Below are 21628 nucleotides of genomic sequence, written 5' to 3'. Positions count from 1 at the left end.
CGTCGTGTGTCGTCGAGTCTTTCTATTAGCCTATATATATATATATATATATATATATATATATATATATATATTATATCTGCGTAACGATACTTATAACGATAATGAAATTTTTATTACAGAATAGATCTGCTGGTACGTATTATGAAATTATTCGGAATGGAATTCGATTGAAATTATTCCATTTTCTCTAGAAAACACAATAGAATTCTAGGGAATTCCGATCGGATTCCAAACTCCATAATATTATATATATATCTTGATAAGGCCGTAGTACAGATCTTTGCATAACACGTAATGCATAAAGCATAATGTTTTCTATAAGAAGCCATTATCTAAGTTTCAAAGCGGGGAACACAAACTCTTACATAATGCATAATACATAATGCATAAGGAAATGTATCCAATTAAAATCCTTCCTTTCTTTCCATGAAATAAAGAACTTTGATTGGTTGAATTTCTTATGTTTTATATGTTATGCATTATATAAAGCCCTAAATATAATGCGAAGGTAACAGCGATAGTTATAGCAATCGCGATAGCAATAGGAACAGAGGAATCCAACATACGAGAGTGCATATTATGTGCATATTATCCTATGTACACTGACATATGCATTCTCATATGTTGGATTCCTTTGTCGCTATCGCTGTTGTATTTAAGGCTTAAGAGTCTGTGCTCTCCGCTTTAAGATTTGCGCACAATTAAAGGAATGGGGAATAAAGTGTATTTCAATCTGTTAGAAGCCATGTTGAATACATAGATCGAAATTCATATTCTCTATTTCTCTGTTCTCTGTTCCTTCTACTGTCTGTCCCCTATTCTTTGATTGCACGCAGCTGTTTTGAGAATTATTTATACATTACTGTGCTTACGGCATAACAGTTTGCGGCATGTGCAAAGGTGCCTTTAGGGTTGTTGCATACATTATCCGTAATGGACTTTTTATAATAAGTCATTATCTAAGCTTAAAGCTTAAGCTATAAATAATTAACCAATCATAATCGATTATTTTCTTATATTGTGATTGATTAATTAATCATTTTATGATTTAAGACGTAAAGCTTAAGTAATTGCTTATAAGAAACCCTGTAAGCCTAGATACAATAGATTTTTAAGCCATAATGGACGTAATCAATTATTCTCCTCGCTATTCGACTGTAATTGATCAGTTTTACAGCTTAAGACTTAAAACACCTATTGTAGATCCGGACTAAAAAATCAATTAGTACGAATCTTAAAAGATAAAATAAATTTCATGAACGAAAGAAATAAAGGAATTTCATATTTTTTTTATACACTATAGGTGCGTTCGGGGAATCGCTATTAGCACTATTTATGGCTATTTTTAAGGAACACCATGGCACACAAAAAACTTAAGACAGTAAAACGTAAGCAGTAAGGAAATCAATTTGTTGGATTGGCTACTGCTTATGTTATGGTTTTACGGACTCTATTGTGATTGGTCTATTATGATGGTCAATTCGCTTACTGCTTACGGTCTTACCATTTAAATCTTTTTGTGAGCCATGACCCTAGTCTATTCTTGTTTAATAAACAACGAAGATAAGAATGACAGAGTAGCGCTAATAGCGTCTTCCCGAACGCACCATATGCGAGACCATATGCTTTATGCGTTATGCAAGACTCTGTGATTCCCGCTCATATTTTTACATCTATAGATCAATCAAATCGCATATCTCAGTAGATTATTTTTTGTTTTAAAATAGTTGAGTCTTTTTCTCGTTGAGCATAACAGAAACAAGAAAGGATATTGACAAGACGATTCGTTTGTAAAATCATTTTTCAAGAAGATAAATTTCGTTATGGCTTTCGGATTGACCCAGTGGTTCATATCGTTTACTATATTTTTGATCATTCTAACAGTTATCACTTGGTCCGCGATACATCTGGGCAAAAAAAGAGCAAAACGTCACAGATATTATTTTTCTCGATGCGAATGATTATTCAGTTGAATGGGAAAAGTATATTTACGGAAAAAAATATATTTATCTCTACTAAAAAAAAAATGTCTTTTTATCAACATGTTTATTTTTCAGCAAATCACTTTATTCCACGGAATTTAACTTGACATCGCGAATAGAGAGAACCGACGGTTCGACGTTATTCGCAAACAGCCAAGGCTCCGTAATACCAGACCGTGCGTAATTTTACAAAATTCAAACTTTTTATTCGAATGAGAATACGCTCAATAATACGTGAATTCTGATATTGCATCAGCGATATCACGTTCTATACCGTCGGAAACAATTCATCGTGGACGATATCACATACAACACGTCTGACGGGATTTTCATATTTGATTGACAATCGTCGAAATATTAGAGAGAAAGTTACAATATCGTAAGCGTAGATTTTTAATTGTTAATTAAACACACAACTATTATTCTCACATATATAAATCGTACATATTGCGCAAGCAAAAATTCTTTAAATAATTTCGCAGACCACATCATATTTTCGCACATTCGACGCATTTAACACGCAAAACAGCAGCATTCGACATAATATAAATTGTGAATCAATCTGCCGAAACTGAGCTTTCCGAACTTCTTGAAAAGATGAAAAGATGAAAAGATGAAAAGAATGGTACGTCGAACGTATTTTCTCATTCTCACAAACACAAGTGTTCGATGACAGACTCATCAAATATGGTAGAATGAATGAAAATAATGCGTATTATATAAAATGAGGAACACGTGGCGTAGACAAAACCCTTAGAGTTTTCTTTCACCAATCTCGATTAAGTTAATCGACGGTTACATGGAGCTCATTTAGGCCCAGATTCACAACTCATTATTACTCGTTATTATTTAAAATAAGTTAAACCTTGATTCAAAATTAACCATGAATTGTGAAACTGAGCCTAAATGAGCCCCATGTAACCGTTGATTAGCTTAATCGAGGTTGGTGAAAGAATCCTTAGAAAGTAACATTATTATAATTATCGTATACTTTTATTTAAGCACATGCGTTTCGTTACTATTTTGTACATTTTTCTTATTATTTTATACATTGGCTGAAAATAGATGCAATAAATTAAAATGCGTTATTTGTATCATTTTATGATTACAGTGAGACAACAATAAAATGTTGGTTTTCATGCGTCATAAAATTTCAGACACGGAAATTTCAGAGTTTTTACAATAGATCTATAAAGCACGTTCTTAAATAATTATTTCTTTCACAAGAGATAAAAACAATCGCAGGAAACAGTACGTTTTTATAAAAAAAAGAATCGAGATCCGATAGGATTCCCTGTCATGCGTTGTAATCCACAATTGTTCACCCTTTTATCACTGCAGTGCCAAAGGCGGTTATATCTTGGTGTCCATTGGAAGTGACGTAGCAGAAAGGCGCAATAACTCCGATTACGCTCCCCAAATGCAGCCCTTGTAATACCTACTCTAATAATACATGGGTTGCCATCGTTACGTCTGGGAGCAAGGCGCTTGTTATGGAGATGTGTCGATGTGTAGCATGGACGTATGCAGCATTTTTTTGGGGGGAGAGGAAGGGGATATTCATTCTGTTATCACAACATTTTTTGCGTTAATTGCTTTTTCTGGCTATTTTAGAATCTTCTTCTCGTTTCTGATTTTGAATGATATTACGTTAAAGATTATTACGGAAAAGATATTACGTTTATATAACTTTTATTTTTTTCCCTGAAGAAAGTGTAATAGACAAAATATAATTATTATTAAAAATGAAATGTGTAATTCATTGATATTACTTTAATATTATTAGATATTTGTTATAATTTTTCTAGAAAGAAAAGAAATTTAAAATATTCAAGAGAACATTAAAAAATCTCTTCGAGAAAAAGAACATTGCTAAAAGTTAAAAATATTAAACTAAAGTTAAATAAAAAGAAAAAGGGAAATAACAAATAAGACAAAAAAAAGAATTAGAATTGTATTTTTCATATTTAAAAATGAAGAAAAACTTTCGGGGATTTGAACCTCCCAAACTTTTTTCCTGGATACGTCCATGCTTTTTCTGTTATCCTACCGCTACATCGTTTTAACCCGAGGGTAATCAGTAATGTAGTCTGCTGTGGTGATTTCTATCTCATCGCGAGGAAATGAAAACCACAATCAGTTTTTCTTTCTCAATTGAGAATCCATACTTTTAAGAATTTATTTTTTTTATTACAATATTAATAGTGACTAAATGAGAGTGCACATTTTATCTAAAATTATTTATGTATATGTAAATTCGGAAATATTTTAAGATTAATTATCTTATAACTTCTGAAAAAAAAACTTGTAAAATCTGAAGAGGTTTAAGTATTCTTTTAAATCTTCAACACATATGTAAAATTTTAATGATACCTATATGAAGATTATGTTTTCACCAGGGGATCTAATACCAGGCCGTTTTGCGCATGACGGTTACAGCGTTAGCTTCGGGTGCAGGTGATTCAGGCAAGGTAGTCGCACGTGTGTTACAGGCCTGATCAGAGCCAGTATCGACAGATACATAGACGGATGCTGGTTATAGTCGGAGTTACAGAAACGAAAAGGTTAATATATCTGCTCCATAGGGTTTCAGTTAATGGCGTCAATTGGGTGCTTTTCGTCACATTTTTTTGTGTTAATTTCAATTTCTTTCGTCAAACTTCATCTTGCGAACTAGCAATCGGAGCAATCTTTTATTTTTTGTCTTCGTAAACTCGAAACGATATCAATCTTTTCTAAAGACGATATTCATAGTCCGTTTTTATTTTAAGTAATGTTTTGACATGCTAATGCGTAGGCTCTCTGATTAGTTCAGATTGTATTTAAGACGATCTTAATATAAGATCGTTTTAAGTATAAGATCTGACTATGAATATCGATTTAAGAGACTAAAATATTTTAATATGTGAATGTGACGCAAAAGGATCATATTATGAATAAAATGATGACTCGTAGTGATCGGCGTTATGGATATAAGATCTCTTGATCCTTTTGCAAAGTGCGGTTTAAACATACAGCGTAAACATTTTATAGGCAACATTGGTATCTTTTTACTGTTTATTTATTTAATTTGATTCCGAGATTGGCGGTTTTTTTATTGGCTTATATCAATGAACGATTGCATTAATAGTGGTTAAGTAAATAGTTATTAAAAAGAAGAAGTTCAGCGAGGGTTATTTTCTCCGCGAAAGAAACCGACTGTAGCGACGGTGGTGTAAGTGATCTTGATAATAGACAAGTATTGCGCAAATCAGCCCGGACTGTCCATTTGTATCGTTACCGTCGTTTCGCAATGTCGGCGTACGTAGACCAAGTCGTGTGTTGCGAGGCAAAGACAGAGGCGAGAAAACGTTGCTGCAAGCTTTATGATCGAGCGACGCATGGAAGTCGGAAACATCTGAAGCCAGCATCGTCATGGATCGCCGCGAAAAAACTGTCGGCTTTGCCGATCAGCGGTTATGTTTGTCGGGGATGTCGTCGCGAATTTCACAAGGTATCGATATTTCGAGATACAGATCGCATGTCGTTTCAATGTTGTATCGATGTCATGAAGAGGTTCCGTGCTGTGATGAAAAAATTCTACTGAAAGGTGAGGGTGGAAATTCAGGGCTGCGCAATTTTACGGCTGTCCCGTAACAAAAAAATGATCCTTTTTCCAACATAAAACCAAAGGTTTTTAATCTGATGCCTGTAGGTTTTTTTTATATGATCCTATTGAAATTGTTCTGTCACGTTGGTCACGTTATAATTTAGAAAAAAATTGAAATAAAGTTATTTTAGTATATTGTTTATTGTACGATATGTCACATATTGAAGAAATTTATTACAATCAAAATTATATTGTTTAGGATTTTCAGTCTTTAAAAGAAATTTATTGTGTCGATTATAATTAAAAATACATTTATAATTAATGTACATTACATATGTCAGAGTACATGTTGCGTCAGAATTGCGATTTTAATATATTACGATACTGATAGAGCTTATATTAATCTTTTTAACAGTAATGAATATATAAAAAATTTTTAAGACATGAAAATTTAAAAATATAAATATAAATTTTGATTGCATAATTTGCATTTTGATTTTGCGTATAAATTATATAATTTATAGTGTAAATATTTATAATTGCGTTGTTACAAAAATTAGTATTTTTCCTCTAATGATGTAAATATGTCTTATAATCAGAGTTAGATAATTAAGTTAATATTTTTAGAAACTAAATTAAATTAAAGTTAATAACACAGAAATTTTAGTTACAAACACAATACTAAATGATTGGGTTAATGAGACTTGGCACGCAGTGTCAAAGTCGAAATGTTCGTTTGTACATAATTAATTTTAATTTAAATTTATAGTTACGCACGGACAACTGCGTGTCAATTTTCATTAGCATAATTATTTATTTATTATGTTTATTAAAACTTAAGAGTCCCGAATTTTTTATTTTTTAACTTAGTTATGTTAAAAGTTGTATGATTAAAAAATTAAGGTTGGGTTGTTCTACCTTTCAATAAATAAACTTCAGCTCACTGTCTTATTCTCTTACTCTTTTAATCCTTTGTTTATCCAATAAGTAAATTACCTCATAATTTATCTAAAGATGGAACAACCGGCTCTAATTCAGTTAAAATTACGTTAAAAGTTATTAAATTAACAAAAATAAAATAAAAAGTTAATTTTGAAAAACATTTTTATTAAATCATAATTTTTCTTAAAACAGATGACTTTAAATAACAAAATAATTATAATATAAATTATTAGATAAAAGTTTAATATTTCATTTTTTAATTTTATAAAATAACAAAGAAATAATTTTTTACTAGCATAGACTTTGTATTTAACTAAGGTTATGTTCGGAAAGCAGCGCTATTGCGTCATTTATTCTGTATCGTATTTCATTAGGCGTAAAACAAGAATAGAATGTCGCAATAGCGCTGATAACGTTTTCTAAATACAGATCCCAAGTTCGTCAATTACATTCATCTTTGGATATTACGAGTGTTCCCTTACAGGAAAAAATATATTCAACTAGGCATTAGCGAACTGAAATAACCTTCGAATTAAGTATTAATTCTCAAATTGGAGATTTATTTGGCAACTAGCTGATACTCCCTAGTTGCGCCCATCATATGATCAATAATCTTTTCTCAACTAATTCTCTTTAATATTTAAGATTTTATAGAAAAAAATGACATTTAAAGAGATAAAAAAATGTTAATTTAAAAAAGAAAAAGTTAATAAATTAAAGTTTGAAAGTAACTAGATTAAGTTAATAATTTTGAAAAAATACAAGTTATGCTCCTAATACAATTAATAGTATATTTTATAATTTCTATGTAAATTTCTGTAATATTATATAAATAACAATGATAATATATTCAGTATTATATTTATATTTTTATGTTACATGTAATTTTTTTCAGTGTATATATCAAAATATGCTGAAATATTCTTTTTGCAATTTTAATTGCAAATTTTTCTAAATGATGATTGTGACATGACAGAGCAATTTTGAACAATGGAGTCATAAACGTTCAAATAACTACGAAAAATGATTATTTTCTTTCTTATGCATTTTTTGTTGAATAGTAATATTTTAATATAATTTGTCAATATTACAAATTGAAAGAAATGCAGTGATAGATGTTTCCAAAGAGATTGTAACAAAAAAAATCCTTCAAAATGATCCCTCCCTTTTATTGTTGAATTCTATCACTTGATAATCACGTGCCTTATGTCCGTTTTCACCAATGTAAAACTAATCTCAATTTAATTTACTCTTTATCTTTTTTAATACTTAAAACTAAAGAAAGATAAAAAGTAAGTTAAACCGAGATCAAAATTAATCTCGGTTTAGCTCACTTTTTATCTTTCTTTCATATAAATCACGCGATTATCTAATGACTCTTGTCTTGTATTTTCTTGTGTATTCCACAATAAATGAAAACACGAGCAATTAAGAGCCTAAATTCTCAGTAATTGGAGCGATTACATCAACATATATTTCTCAGTACTATATACATAACAAATATCGAACATTTCGGCTTAATTCAAGCCATCTTCAGTAGTCTAGTAGCTCTATAAAATCTCTTGATGAATAATTCTAAAACATATTGATAGTCTCGTATCGAATACAATTCAATACTATAAATTAATTAGTCTTTCATGTAATTTTTTTATACTTTTTTGTTAATTTATATATATTTATATATGACTCTGCTTTGACACTGTGAATATGCTAAAGAATCGCTAAAAATGCTTGGCATTGTGATATTCTTTTTGCCGATCGTGATTTAATTTATAGTATTTCATTGTGCGGTTATGGAGTGCAGTAGCTTGCACTTAGTCTAACAACTAAATGACGGTTACATACTTCAGATTTGGTAATGGGAGATTCCATTGCTGCAGTCGACTACTTGAATTGCATTAAGGAAGTTGTATTATACGAGACTACCAAGATATTTTGGAATTATTCATCAAGAGATTTTATTATACTAGACTTTAAGCCGAAACGTTCGATATTTATTATATATATATATATATATATATATATATATATATATATATATTATATTGAGAAATATATATATTGATATAATCGCTCCAATTATTGTGAATTTAGACTCTTAATTGCCCGTATTTAATTTATTGTTTATATATAATTTTTATCTCAAGAGTCCAACTTTAATTATTCTTGTATTCTGTTAATTATAAAAACTTTTTTATCATTTCTAGCAGGCGTCGCTTATTCGCTGTATATTATGATGTTATACGTGTATAATCAAATTGATTTCTGCGCTCTGATAATCATGTATTGTTTGCTGTTTCTTTTTAAATTATTTATCGCGAGTCAAGTTTATAGCACCATATATGTATTATGTATATATGTACGTTGTTATTATCTGAGAAATTGTATAAACACGGATATCAATGTCAATGGACTTGCAGGCTTTCATCTATGATTATTTCTAAAATTAATTACTGTTACTCAGACTAATTATCCAAATGCATAATGGCAACTTAAGCACTTTGTGTTTAGACTGACGCATCATTTGACACTCATACCAAATACGTACGTTTATTACACTGTGCCACATAGATTTAGATTACAAATCAGACAAGATGATCCTTGAACAATGAATTCAATTGGATGCATTAGTGTGCACTGATGCATATCAAAGTCGTTATACATGGATTTAACATTAACACAAATGAAATGCAAACATAGTCGAAGAATTCTGTATGGAGCATAGAAATTTCACAAGCCAAATATTTGGCATGTGGAATTCCAGATTTGAGAAACAAACATTGAAACTTATGTGATTTTTAAGAAATGTACATATAAGATAGAAAGTAAACACGCGGGCTGTGAAGACCAAATAACATGGCAATAATACACGTTAATAAAGAACTTGCACAATTATTGAATATAGATATTTTAATGGAGGAGTTTATTTGAAAACAGCGCTTCAGGAATGTGCTTCGCAGTTTTAACTCTATAATAAAATTCATTTATATTTATATTTATTAATTGTACAGGCGTAATACATGTTACATTTACATGTACATTTGTATGTATATATACAAAAAATCAATCTGATATTTATTATTCTTTTCCTTTCCAGTGATGTTGGTACTCCACATGCCAAAAAATTACAAGTCTCTGTCCATGAATGCAAATATTTTGATTTATGACATACATGTTTTATCCAGCACAATAAAATGTATTAAGGATTTCGTAGTTTAAAATATTTAAATCGCCGTTTCTATATTTATATTAAATATGCATCTTTCGTCAATCTGTGTATATCTTTAATATGCACTAGTGCGCATTGAGTGCATTTAATCGAATTTGTTTTTTATTGCTGAAAACGAAATATATTATTGAAATTGCTTTGTCATTCTATAATTCTTTTTTAGTCGTTCTTATTTGTTATAAACAAATTTCTTTTAATTCGATAAAATAAATTTTACGGAAAGGTGTCACGGATTTAAATTTTGTTCTTTTAATTTATTTATATTATGTAACTTTTTGTATATTTTTGAGCTATTTAACTCAAAATTACTAAAACAATATACTATTTTGGTATTTTTTGGTCTAATTTTTTATTTAGAATAATTTCATTAACGGATTTCCTTTTAGCGATAAAAAATCTATAAGAATTAAACAATGATTTGCCATGCAAAAAAGCTCTGAGAATAAATCAATAAGAAAGAGATATAAGTTACCAATAAGAGCTAACGCTGATGTCGATGCGTATAATGATTGTATTAGTGAATTAAATAAAAAAATGAATTGTAAATCGTTTTGACCATAATTTTTATTCCTTTTCAATACAAATTAAAACATATAAGCATATAAAGTAAATTTAATAATATGAATAAATTTTATTATATTTATATATTAATAATATTAGGTGTAGTAAAAAGAAATCCATTATTTTTGCATGAAATTGAATAGAAAAATAATGGATTTCTTTTTACTACACCTAATATAAACGCTGAGATAAATATTGTTAGAATGAAGTACATATTTATTAAAAAAGAGATAAAATAATTAAGAAGCATCAAGTTAAGATAACTAATAATGTCACTATAGATGAAGTCAAGAAACTGCGATTCATTTTATAAATTTTACATAATTATGTAAATCACGTAATCCGTGATTTTTTAATGTCGCTTCAGAGATCAATCTTTTATCATTAATGTAGTTCTTCGTTCAAAATTCAAATATTATCCCAGTAAATTCGTGTAATAATTTATCTGTTATCTGTGATTACCGAGAATTGGTTAATATTTCTGTTAATGTGATTTTTGAAACAGTCAACAATATTAATCTCACTTTAATCATATCGGTTTATTTTCTCGTTGACTCTCATTAATAACTTATATATCTTTCTACAAATATTTTGTCTGGTTTGTGGTCTAAAAAAAAAATTTAAATTTGTCAGTGTTATTGCAATAATATTTATCTTAAATAAATTCTTGCTGTTAAATAAATTCGCTTTTAATTATGCACATCTACTTGCATCTTATATTTGCAAAATCGATGCATTTACGTTTAATTTTATTGTGCAACATATTATGTCCATGTTTTTTTATCTGATTCATATATTATGTCGTAAAAATTTCAAAAGGCTCGCAGGCGTTAAATTTCACTAATTCTCGGATGGTTCCTTTCCAAAAGATGTTTTGTGTTACACTGTAAAGAACGTTTTGTGTTGAATGCAACCTTCTTACGATCTATGCAGGCGACCGCTCATCTGCTTAGGATCTACCATAACTGACGTATGTTACCAAGTTCACGAAAATGCTTTCATTAAATATATTTACTCAATTTAATATTTACTCAATTAGGTCAATTAAAAAATATTGTGTAATTTAGTAGAAAAAACAATTTTGCTCTCTTGCAACTGTTATAAGGATTTTTAATATGCTTGATTCTTGCCTTTAATTTCTTATGGGTTATATAAACAAAATATATTGAAAAATTTTACAACAGTTGCAAAATGCTTTCTTTGTTAAACGTAGCCATTGAAGATCTGTCTTTCAATGTATTTTTTAAAGATAGGAAACGCGTCAGTGAAATAAAATAAAATTATCCATAAGTATTAACCATAAGTTACATATGCAGTAAGTATGTATGGATTAATTGAGTCGATAATGAATATCGCTGTCTTAAGAATGCTATATATATATACATACATACATCATATATAAACACACACATATACATGCACGCGCGTGCACATATATTTAATATATATATATATATATATATATATATATAAAAATACTTTCTTACAATTATGCAAAATCAGAACAGAATGTATTAACATTCCAAGTTAATCTTTTCGGCAATGATCATCGCTCAAAAAATCAATATCAAAATAATGTATATCAAAATAATATCAAATATCAATAATATCAAAATAATGTATTATAATATACTATTTATAATATACTACTTTTAGATTTTTAGAAAAAGATTTCTAAATAGAAGCTGTGGATTAAGTAATATTAAAAAAGTTCTATTTAAGTATTCAAATACCAAAACAAGTTTTTATAAAGTTGAAATTGAAAGAGATTCAATGTAGAAAATTTCGATTATTCATTTTAAATCATCACTTTTGCAATAAGCTGCGCTAAAAATATCAATGATGCGAAGCCCACACATATATATAAGAACAGAAATATTCGCTTTTGCGTGTTATGATTGCTAGGTTTTTTTCTACATCGTCTTTTGGAATAATTCATCATGATTCATGTCTTTGATGACTCATCTCCTCTTTTTTTTTGTTTGTCATATATCCGTTAGTCCGACGAAGACCGATTAACGAAGAAATGAAAGGGGTGCTATCGGAAATTATCGGAAGTTTATATGGTATCCAGATAACATACACGGAAACGATATATCTAGAGGTCAGATTTTTCTCAGCAGTCAACTGCATACGTCTGTATTTAATAGTATAAATAGTGATTCAACGCGTTCAGTGTTTAGTATATAAGAAGTATCTGATACGATATGATCGCGCGAAGAGACAATTTTAGTCTGAACATTTCTAAATATCTTCTTCAAGAATATTTGCAGTTCGCATCGTGTTTTTATCTCATTTTTTGTTATAAAATGCTACAATAATCACCAAAGAAAAATATTTCTCTGCGTCGATGAAGGAACAACACATCGGCAGGTAGTTTCCGAAATCCGGATTATTTTCTTTGCTGTATATCGAGTGCAGAAAAGGGTGAATAAAACAACTTCGAATAAACGATATATCATTTACATCATTACGAGAAATACGGTACCCTATAATACGAATAATTTATCGAAAGGACATTAAATAACACAATGATATTAAATTTTGCGGAGGGAAGGAGAGAAATACGAGACGCTTAAGCGAGACATGAAATGCAAAGAATCTTGTTATCGTTAGAAATGATGAGCCTACTGCATCATGATGAATCTTAAGTTACATCAAGTTGCAAATTCATTTGTGATGCGTCACGTGAAACGAAAAATTATTGTGAGAAAACGTTCGCGAGCAAAAATTTAAAATTTATTGTTTAAAAATTTAAAAGTTAGTTTAACGAAATTTGCAATGCAAACTTTCGGATAATATAGATGCATTTCAATAAAATTTTATTGGAAAAATAAAAGATACATATCCTTCTCTAGGTGCATTTTTTGGTATACTAAAAAAGTAACATCTAAGAACGCTTACTTAGACAAATCCAAAAAAGTTTAAAAAAAAAATGCAAATATTGTAAATGAAATAAAGGATTTTTATGAAAAAAGAAAAGAAAAAGAAAAAAAATGAAAAATGAATACAGCATTCAACATTCCCTGAACAATTCCACTCGGGATATAATAAAATTTCTTGAAAAGGATCTTGTTTGGGTATAACTTATCTCTTCTCAGGTATAAAATCCTCGCATATAAAAACCTCCAAGATAGAAAATTTGCTTTCCGTTCTCCAATTTTCACAATTAGAATTCTATTCATCCTTGTAATTTGAAAGTTAATTTGGAAAATATTCGACAAGCGATCAGTGAGATTAGTGAGAAATAAATAGAAATAAAGCGTCCTGCATCGGGGTATGACACATTCTGGATATCTACCTACAATAATAATTGAAAGTAGAGGAAGGGGACAGTCATGATAAACAGAAGACGATCGCGCCAGCATATCTTGCGGTCTCCTTAGCGCGGTCTTTCATCGGTTACTTCATTGGCCAATCGTCGAACTGATTAGGCACGTACGAACTCGCTAGCTCTTTTCCTGGTAGCTCAATTCCTTCATGTTCCTTTGGGCTGTGAGTATAAACCGCTGTGCTCGAGAATAAGGATTATTACGCTTGCTCTGTGATTTCTGAGCTTGAGTGGGGAGAAATTTGCTTATCCAAAAGAGAATTATCAGTGACAAATTATTTTAGCCGTGCGGGTAATGGCTGAATACAAGGAGCAGGCTACTTATATGTTTAACAACTTCGAGTTGAAGAGATGGCTTCACGGAGACGAAAATCGTCGTCGTATGCTGCTAGTCAAGGTGCGAATTTTTGTTTATTGCCGATTTTATGTAGTAAATTTTTATAGCGAGATTATGAGACGTGTATTAATCTAACCTATTATGAAATGTTGACATTGTCGACAAACAACTTTAATACAATTTATACACTTTACAGTCTCTCCATCAACATTGTGCGTTTTTGTTTTGTTGTGAATTCATTATTCTCTTCTCAGCTTCAGCTTGTATTCAGAAAGTGATATTGTAAAAATTTATTCTACTTGGCGGTAGACAATTTCGGATGCAATCTCGAAATCCATGTATGGAATATGCTGAAATATCTAATCACAAAATAATTATTTCAGCTAAAGAATGATTTGCGGAAGCTGGGATTATCGAAACGGGCGACACGAGCAGGACTCGTTCAGCTTGCAATGAAGCCATGCGTGATTCTAAAACGACTGTCGGTTTCCTGTTACAGGTAAGTTTCTGTTCGGTTTTCTGTAAAGCCGTGTAAATACGGTTAACAGTGAGAACACGTAGCGAATGCGAATAACGGACATTTATATTTCTATTTGTAAGCTTGTTGCTTTTTTTTTATTACACAGAGCGTTTGATCAGATTCAGTATTCGCAGCATAAAGTGTTTAACTTGTGCTATTTGTTGAAGCAATAACGAACTTTCGTATTCGGTGTTCGTTCGTAAATGTATATCCAATTTAACATAAATGTTGTATCAGAATATGGACTGTAAATCATATTTGTAGTTACATTTCATTCACAGTTTATGACATGTTAGTTTTGCATAAAATGAGAAAGGAATTATTTCTGCTGAGAAAAATATGGTAGTGATTTCGATTTTTTTTACACGAGACGCGAATAATAACAAGATGTAGTAATTGTTAATTATTAAGAGTTAATTATTGTGAATTAATTTAATTATAATTTGAAAATATTTTATGACTGAAATATTTTATGTTTTTCAAACTAGAGTACAAAAATCGTAAATGAAACCGTATCTCTCGAATCCTTCTACATTCTTCTCATTTATTAGTAGGATTTTCACATGGGAATTATTTTTCTAAATTACAAAAATATTGTTAATATTTTTTATTTAATATTTATTTTTTTATGTGTGTATTATTAGGATGCATCTAGACTATCTAGGCTTCTTACAATCCCCTGTATGGATTTCCGACTTTTTTATCGGGTCACAATATAATGCGTTACTAGACTATCTAGTCGAACATCAAGCCGCGAACCGAGCCTGTGTCCACATTCAAAGATTTTACATCCACATTATCGAAACAAATATATTATAGATTAATATCATTGATTATGAATATAAATTGAATATAGATTAGATGTAGGCTCGCGATTCGATGTTCGGCTTAATATTGATCTGAACTCATGCTCCTTATATGCTTTTAGAATTATAGAAATTTAGAATTTTATAAATTTGTTTCTTCACATAAAACGTTTAAGATATAATTTTTATAAAACACGCGAGACATAATATACATTATGCTGTAAATATATAATACATATCTTGTGTTTTATAAAAATGATAGATTTAAAAAAGATATATACATACATATATAATATCATTTTTAAATTAAGATTTATTTTGAGAAAAACATTTATGGAAAAATGTGAGTCAGTACATAGAAAGTATTCTTTACAGATAGTTTTTCAAATATTCTTGGCATGTACATACATAGTAACAAATTAATTTAAATGCTATCATGTAAGCTTTGGCATTATCTTGCTTTAAAAAAAATACTTCAACATTTTTTACATGTATATTCCATTTTTTCACATTTAATTTATTATAGGTAAAATTTTTGAATTTTCGAAGCGTTTAGAGTTTCAAACAGGGATCCGGACTGAAAAGTTTTTTCGATTCGGTTTCGGTTCCGATTTAATAAAATATCAAATAAATGTTCCGATTTTAGTTTCGGGTTTTTTTTACCAGTAAAGAAAATCGAAACTGTAAAAATTACGGTTTTTAATAGTTTTTTTCTAACTTACTTGCTTTATTTTATTTTATTATTCTTTAAATTTGTTTTATTAAGAAGAAGAAAGGAAAGAGGAAGGAGAAAGAGAGGGAAAAAGAGAGGGAGAAAGAGAGAGTGTTTCACTCGTTTAATCTAGAGTATGGTCAACGCGATGCTGCAAACGCTTTGAAGCGTTTTTTAATTGGTCAGTTTGTAAAATTCTTTCTTCTAATTGGTTCATCAAATACTTCAAAGCATTTGTAGCGAGACTTCGACCATAGCCTTAGAGAGTCTAGTCGAAAAGAGGCGTCAATTGATCGTGACTTTGAATAAAAATTACGTAAACATTATTTTAAGTATATTTCTCTCAGTTTTTTTTTACAACTTATTTGATTCTTATGGATAGATCTCACTTACATGAAGTTTACATATGTATTCTTGAATTTCATGATTTAGAATAAATTCTTGCAACAAGAATGTTGACGAGGAAGATCTAAATAAAAGAAATACTATATCTTAAAAAGGTTTACATTAAATATGTCTCGCGATCCTGCCAGATTTCTTATATCATATAAGGTGTTGATATTTACATTCTGATTATTAAGAGAGCTGGCGATGGTAATATTGGACATTGATGATTTGAACGAAGGAACGGGCAGAACAAAGATTAAGAACAAGAATAAAGATTAAAAATTAAGAACTGAAAAAAGAATCGAAAAAGAAAAAACCATAAACCCAAAAAAACTCTAACTCTAAATTCATAAAATTTTGCCAGTTTGGTTTCGGTATTATAGACAAAATTTAAATATGGTTTCAGTTCACTAAAAGAAAAGTGTTCCGAAATGGTTTTCAGTTCCGATTTCGGTTCGGTTCTTGGTTTCAAAGATAGATACGTACTTTCAAGTCAAGGAAGAGATCCTTAGTTGTATGCGATGAAAGAATTCACTCTCACCACTATAACTTTTTGCTTTAGTTTTTATGTCACTTTGCCCTCCTTCCTCATGTTTATGTGAGTCCCAATTCTCAGAGACCACGATGGTCTCAAGTGTTTCAAGGGTTGAAGAAATATCGACAGTTTGAATGGAACTGTTGTATTGACTACACATTCGTTGCTTCTTCACTGTGTCGTAGGATTGAGTAAATTAAAGTTTTTTCCACGACGATATTATTTGTATTTGAAGGTGCGATTGATAATAGAAAGAAATGTTTAATAACAATTGCTGTGAAATGCTACGGAATATTTCTAAATATGGATAATTGTTTAGCGTTGTTAATTCTAATAGCATATTATCATTCATTCATTATTATCCGGAGGGTAGCCATTGAGTCTGCATAATAATTAAAGGTATCTACATTAATAAATTAGATCTGTATTCAGAAACGCTTTTACGATGTTAGTGTATATTTGGTACATAATTCACGTTACTATACAATTTCATACATAAACACATATTTATCAATAAAAGTGAATTCTGAATGACAGGCCATAAAGTTTAAGATAAATAGCGATGTAATTTTAGTACATGTTTACATAAAGTTTAGTTAGAATCTATTTTTTCTGTTTCACGGAAAAAATGCTTTTACTAAAGTATCTAAAAAATTTAGCTACATATTGATTTGAAAATAATTTTATTGCATTATCGATAAAATAATTATGTAGGACGCTCAAGCTTATTGCTAAAAGTTGTTGAACTTTCTTACAGCATTACTTCTCATACTTGAATTTTCTATATAATTATTTTGAAGTTTCAACAAAATTATTTTCATCTGTATTTAATAAAATTTTTTAGATATTTCAGTAAACATTCTTTCCGTGTTACCATCCTTAAGGAAACGAGAAGGATCTTCGGACAATTTTTGAACTATTTTTTAATAAAATAATTTTATTTAGAATTTATTTAGAAGCAGTAGCGACTTAAATTTGACACTATAGATTTAACAGTGTTCGTAAGTATATAATTATACAGTGCCCGGGAAATTTAGATAAAGCGTGTAGATAGAGAAGATTAAACTGGCAATGAGTTGAAAGCAAATTACTGACAATGAGTGCTGTACATTTTGCAATCCTTGTAAATTACGAGAAATCAATCACTATAGATCATCGAATGAGCGCATGTTCGCCCAACCTACCACTAAATACAAGCGCGCGGCGTGATACGACCACCTAGCATGGGGAATTGTTTTCTTTCATTGTTCATGCATAATTATTGCTGTCTGTAATAAATGTAAACAATTCCTCGTTTAGTAGTCATGATCTATGAATGTATGTACATTCAACAGGAACCCGGGCGAATACACGTTCATTTGACGATCTTTAGAATTAATTTGTCGTAAATTATTATTGCGAAAATTACAAAATAATATAGGACATTTAAATTCATTCTATTTGCATACGAACGCATATCAACCAGCTACCTTGTATATATTTGTTTTTATATGAAAAATTTTTTTAAATAATAAATAATGAAAGATGCGAATTGGAATGGATGCATTTAAGAATAGATACATTTAAGGATGTCCTGTGCATAGCACAGTATTGTATAATAAATGATTATCAAAAACGAATAGGCGTGCCTCTTTATCGAAGATTGATATATTGCAAACTTAATTGACGAATTAATGGATTTTGATTTTTAAGCGCATCTCGCAAATCTCTCGATTCTACATGTAAAAATAACGTGAACAAATTCGAATTGGAAATAAGTTTTTTGCATAGGTTTTATTGTCAATAGTAAATCTTCGTACTAGTAATTTTATTATTATGAAATCTTAATAAGACACACTGTTAAATTCATAATATCAAATTATATCCAATTACATTTTAAATCATTTCTATCGATCACAGCTTTTATTCAATATATTTAGTTAATTTAATTAAAACAATGGAGTAATAAAATTGTTAAACAATTTAACAATTTTAAAACATAATAAATTAAAACATATAAATAATATGATTTAATAATAGTAAATTAATAATAATAAAGTAAAAGGAATGAAACAATAACTTTTAATATTCGATAAACAGAAACATATGTTTGTATTAAATGTCAATATTAAAAGTTATTGTTTGACTCGTAGCTTTTCTACTTTAATATTATTTACTAAGTGCATACGCTAATATGGGTGTTGGTTATTTTGAAATTAACCACAGCAGTGGATTTATATTATACATAGGTACATAAAAGATTTATATTATACATAGGTACATAAAAGATTTATATTATACATAGGTACATAAAAGAGGAATAACTTTGCTTCTTTAATATCTAGCAGGGTGACTATGATTATGATATTTATTATAAGAAAACATGAAATGTTAATTAACCAGATAAAAGAGAAAAATATAAGGTAAATGTTGAGATGGAGAGAGCCAATGTCGATGACATATGTTGTTAAAACATGATCCTGAGTGACTTTTAATAGGTTTTAGCCATCGCTCGTTATTTGTTAAGTTATTATTAGTCAAAGTTAGTAATTATTGCCTGCTTATGAAGAATCAGGAAATTTTAAATAGGGAGAAAGATATAAATGGATGAATTCAAGAAATACAACTTTTTTCACGCGAAGCGACTTTCACCCTCCTGTCAAGGGACGTGCGACTTTCCGCGTGACGCAACTTTCACTATACCTCTCCCCCCCCCTATCAAAGTTATCCCTCGCTTCGCACGTCCTTTGACAGGAGGGTGAAAGTCTTCCCTCTTGGCAGGGGAGGAGGTGAGATGAGAATCGAATTCGGATAGAAAGTCGTGTACCTCTATGTGTTACTATATAAAAATAAAAATTATATCAGAAAATAACGTTTTCGTCGGCGCTGGCTTCCTTTATATTGCATAACAAGCGACGGCTGTCGCCAAATTGTTGGAAATCATTCAGGGTCATGACAACATATGTCATCGACGCTGGTTCCCTCTCAACGTTTATCTTATATTTTTCTGTCTTTTATCTCGTTAATTAGCATTTCATATTTTCAATTTACCAAATATAATATTAAATTTGAAAGAAAATAAAAATGTTGAATAAGATTAAAAAGCCGAAGCAAAAAAAAATTTCTTTCTCTGAAACTAACTAGTCTCGAGAAATATTAGATTCGCTGCAATGAATATTAGATTCGCTGCAATGATGCATAAATCTCGTTGTTTCAGCGATATTCGATTCGTCCGACATACTACTACGCGCAGAAAGATAATACACGGTACAGAGCAATTATGTCCTCCAACCGCATAATTTCCTTTAACGGCGGAGAGTACCATCGATTCGTTCGCGCATTGTATTCATGAATTCGACGTTGGAAGGTAGGTACGAATAAAAAAAAGGTCTTGCGATGATACAGTAAAAGAATTTCCTTGTAAAAATAATCAGTGTTGCTATATTCTGTCGCCCCCCTGTCGGAGAACAACACTGCGACGTTCGGTCACAGCATGCGTTCACGGGAAAGTATCTATCTTTGACGCGATATTCATGAGAAAATCCGAAATCAAATGGTTCTCGTTCTTTGATGCATTATGGAATGTAAAATTCCCAAGAAATCCATGAATGATTTGAAGTTGCTGGCTGAAATGTCCAAGACCAAACGCAATGGTGACGCTAAAGAAAAAAAATAGTCTTCAAAGCGAAGTATCGTTTTCAAGTATTCCTTTGCCAACAGATGATTTGTAAAAATCTTTCTCATCCATTCCAAGACTTCCTTGATCGAACGTGATTCAATCAGGCGCGATCGTGTGCGTGCAAGTAATAATCGTTATTCATCTTCCAAAATGGTAATTAATAAATTTCTACGATCAATGTGCATGAGTATCTGCTCTAAAATAAAGAAGTTCTTTGTTATTTAATGTAGTTAGTATATTGTTAATTAAATTAATATTAATTAAATAATATTAATACAATCAATTAATGCTTATATTCGAACAAACACAGAATGACAATGTGAAAATTAATTTATTTAAATCAACATAATTATAAACGCAGACGTTTCAATTCTGTTTCGGATCCTTATCAATGCATAATATTGTAAAGTAAATTATTAACAAAATGCAGTTTACAAACAATTTACATGGAGCATTAATAAAGATCCGAAGTAGGTTCGAACAGGTATTAATTGATTGTACTGATTTATCTCAACCGAGCTTTAATAATTAATTAAAATTTATTATGCTTCAGCATATTTACAGCCAAGAAGGGGACTTGGTTTACATAAATTCTTAACTCATTCATACATCCATATCTCGTCCACAAACGCACATATATTATTATAAAAATTATTGCTTATTCCTTTACTTTCCTATTTTTTTTATTAAACCCTCTGACTTTGCTTCTTTACCTACTTTATTTCATTTTATTTCTTTTTGCTTTATCCGCTTTTCTCTCTTATTTATATCTACTTTTAATGTTATATACTCTCGTTCAATACATACATACATATCTATGTCACAGTCTTGTCACCGTCTATCATTATTAACCGAGCTTTAATTTATTAATTATATTGTAAATAATATTAATTTGCACATATTGCGCAGCAGAACTGATTTGTTTCTTAAACAAGGTGTATGTATATATATATATATATATATATATATATATATATATATATATATNTACTTATTACTATACTTATTATTACGTACGTATAAGTAGTAGAAGTAA

The 21628-nt window shown here is 29.9% G+C and overlaps 1 protein-coding gene and 1 pseudogene across 1 annotated transcript in view; both read left to right on the top strand.

The window, feature by feature from the left end:
* The first annotated feature begins 1826 nt into the window (after window positions 1-1826).
* Window positions 1827-3420, top strand: LOC105624401 (annotated as a pseudogene).
* A 1857-nt stretch (window positions 3421-5277) lies between these two features.
* Window positions 5278-21628, top strand: part of LOC105624426 — a 26626-nt gene continuing 10275 nt past the window's right edge. The window contains exons 1-2 of the mRNA XM_012205791.1: window positions 5278-5478; window positions 14358-14473. Of these exons, the coding sequence (XP_012061181.1) occupies window positions 5278-5478; window positions 14358-14473 (317 nt within the window). The remainder of the gene's footprint in view (window positions 5479-14357; window positions 14474-21628) is intronic.

Source organism: Atta cephalotes (genome assembly GCF_000143395.1).
Source record: "Atta cephalotes unplaced genomic scaffold scaffold00077, whole genome shotgun sequence".
NCBI lineage: Eukaryota > Metazoa > Arthropoda > Insecta > Hymenoptera > Formicidae > Atta > Atta cephalotes.
This window is presented reverse-complemented; position numbering and strand designations above follow the sequence as displayed.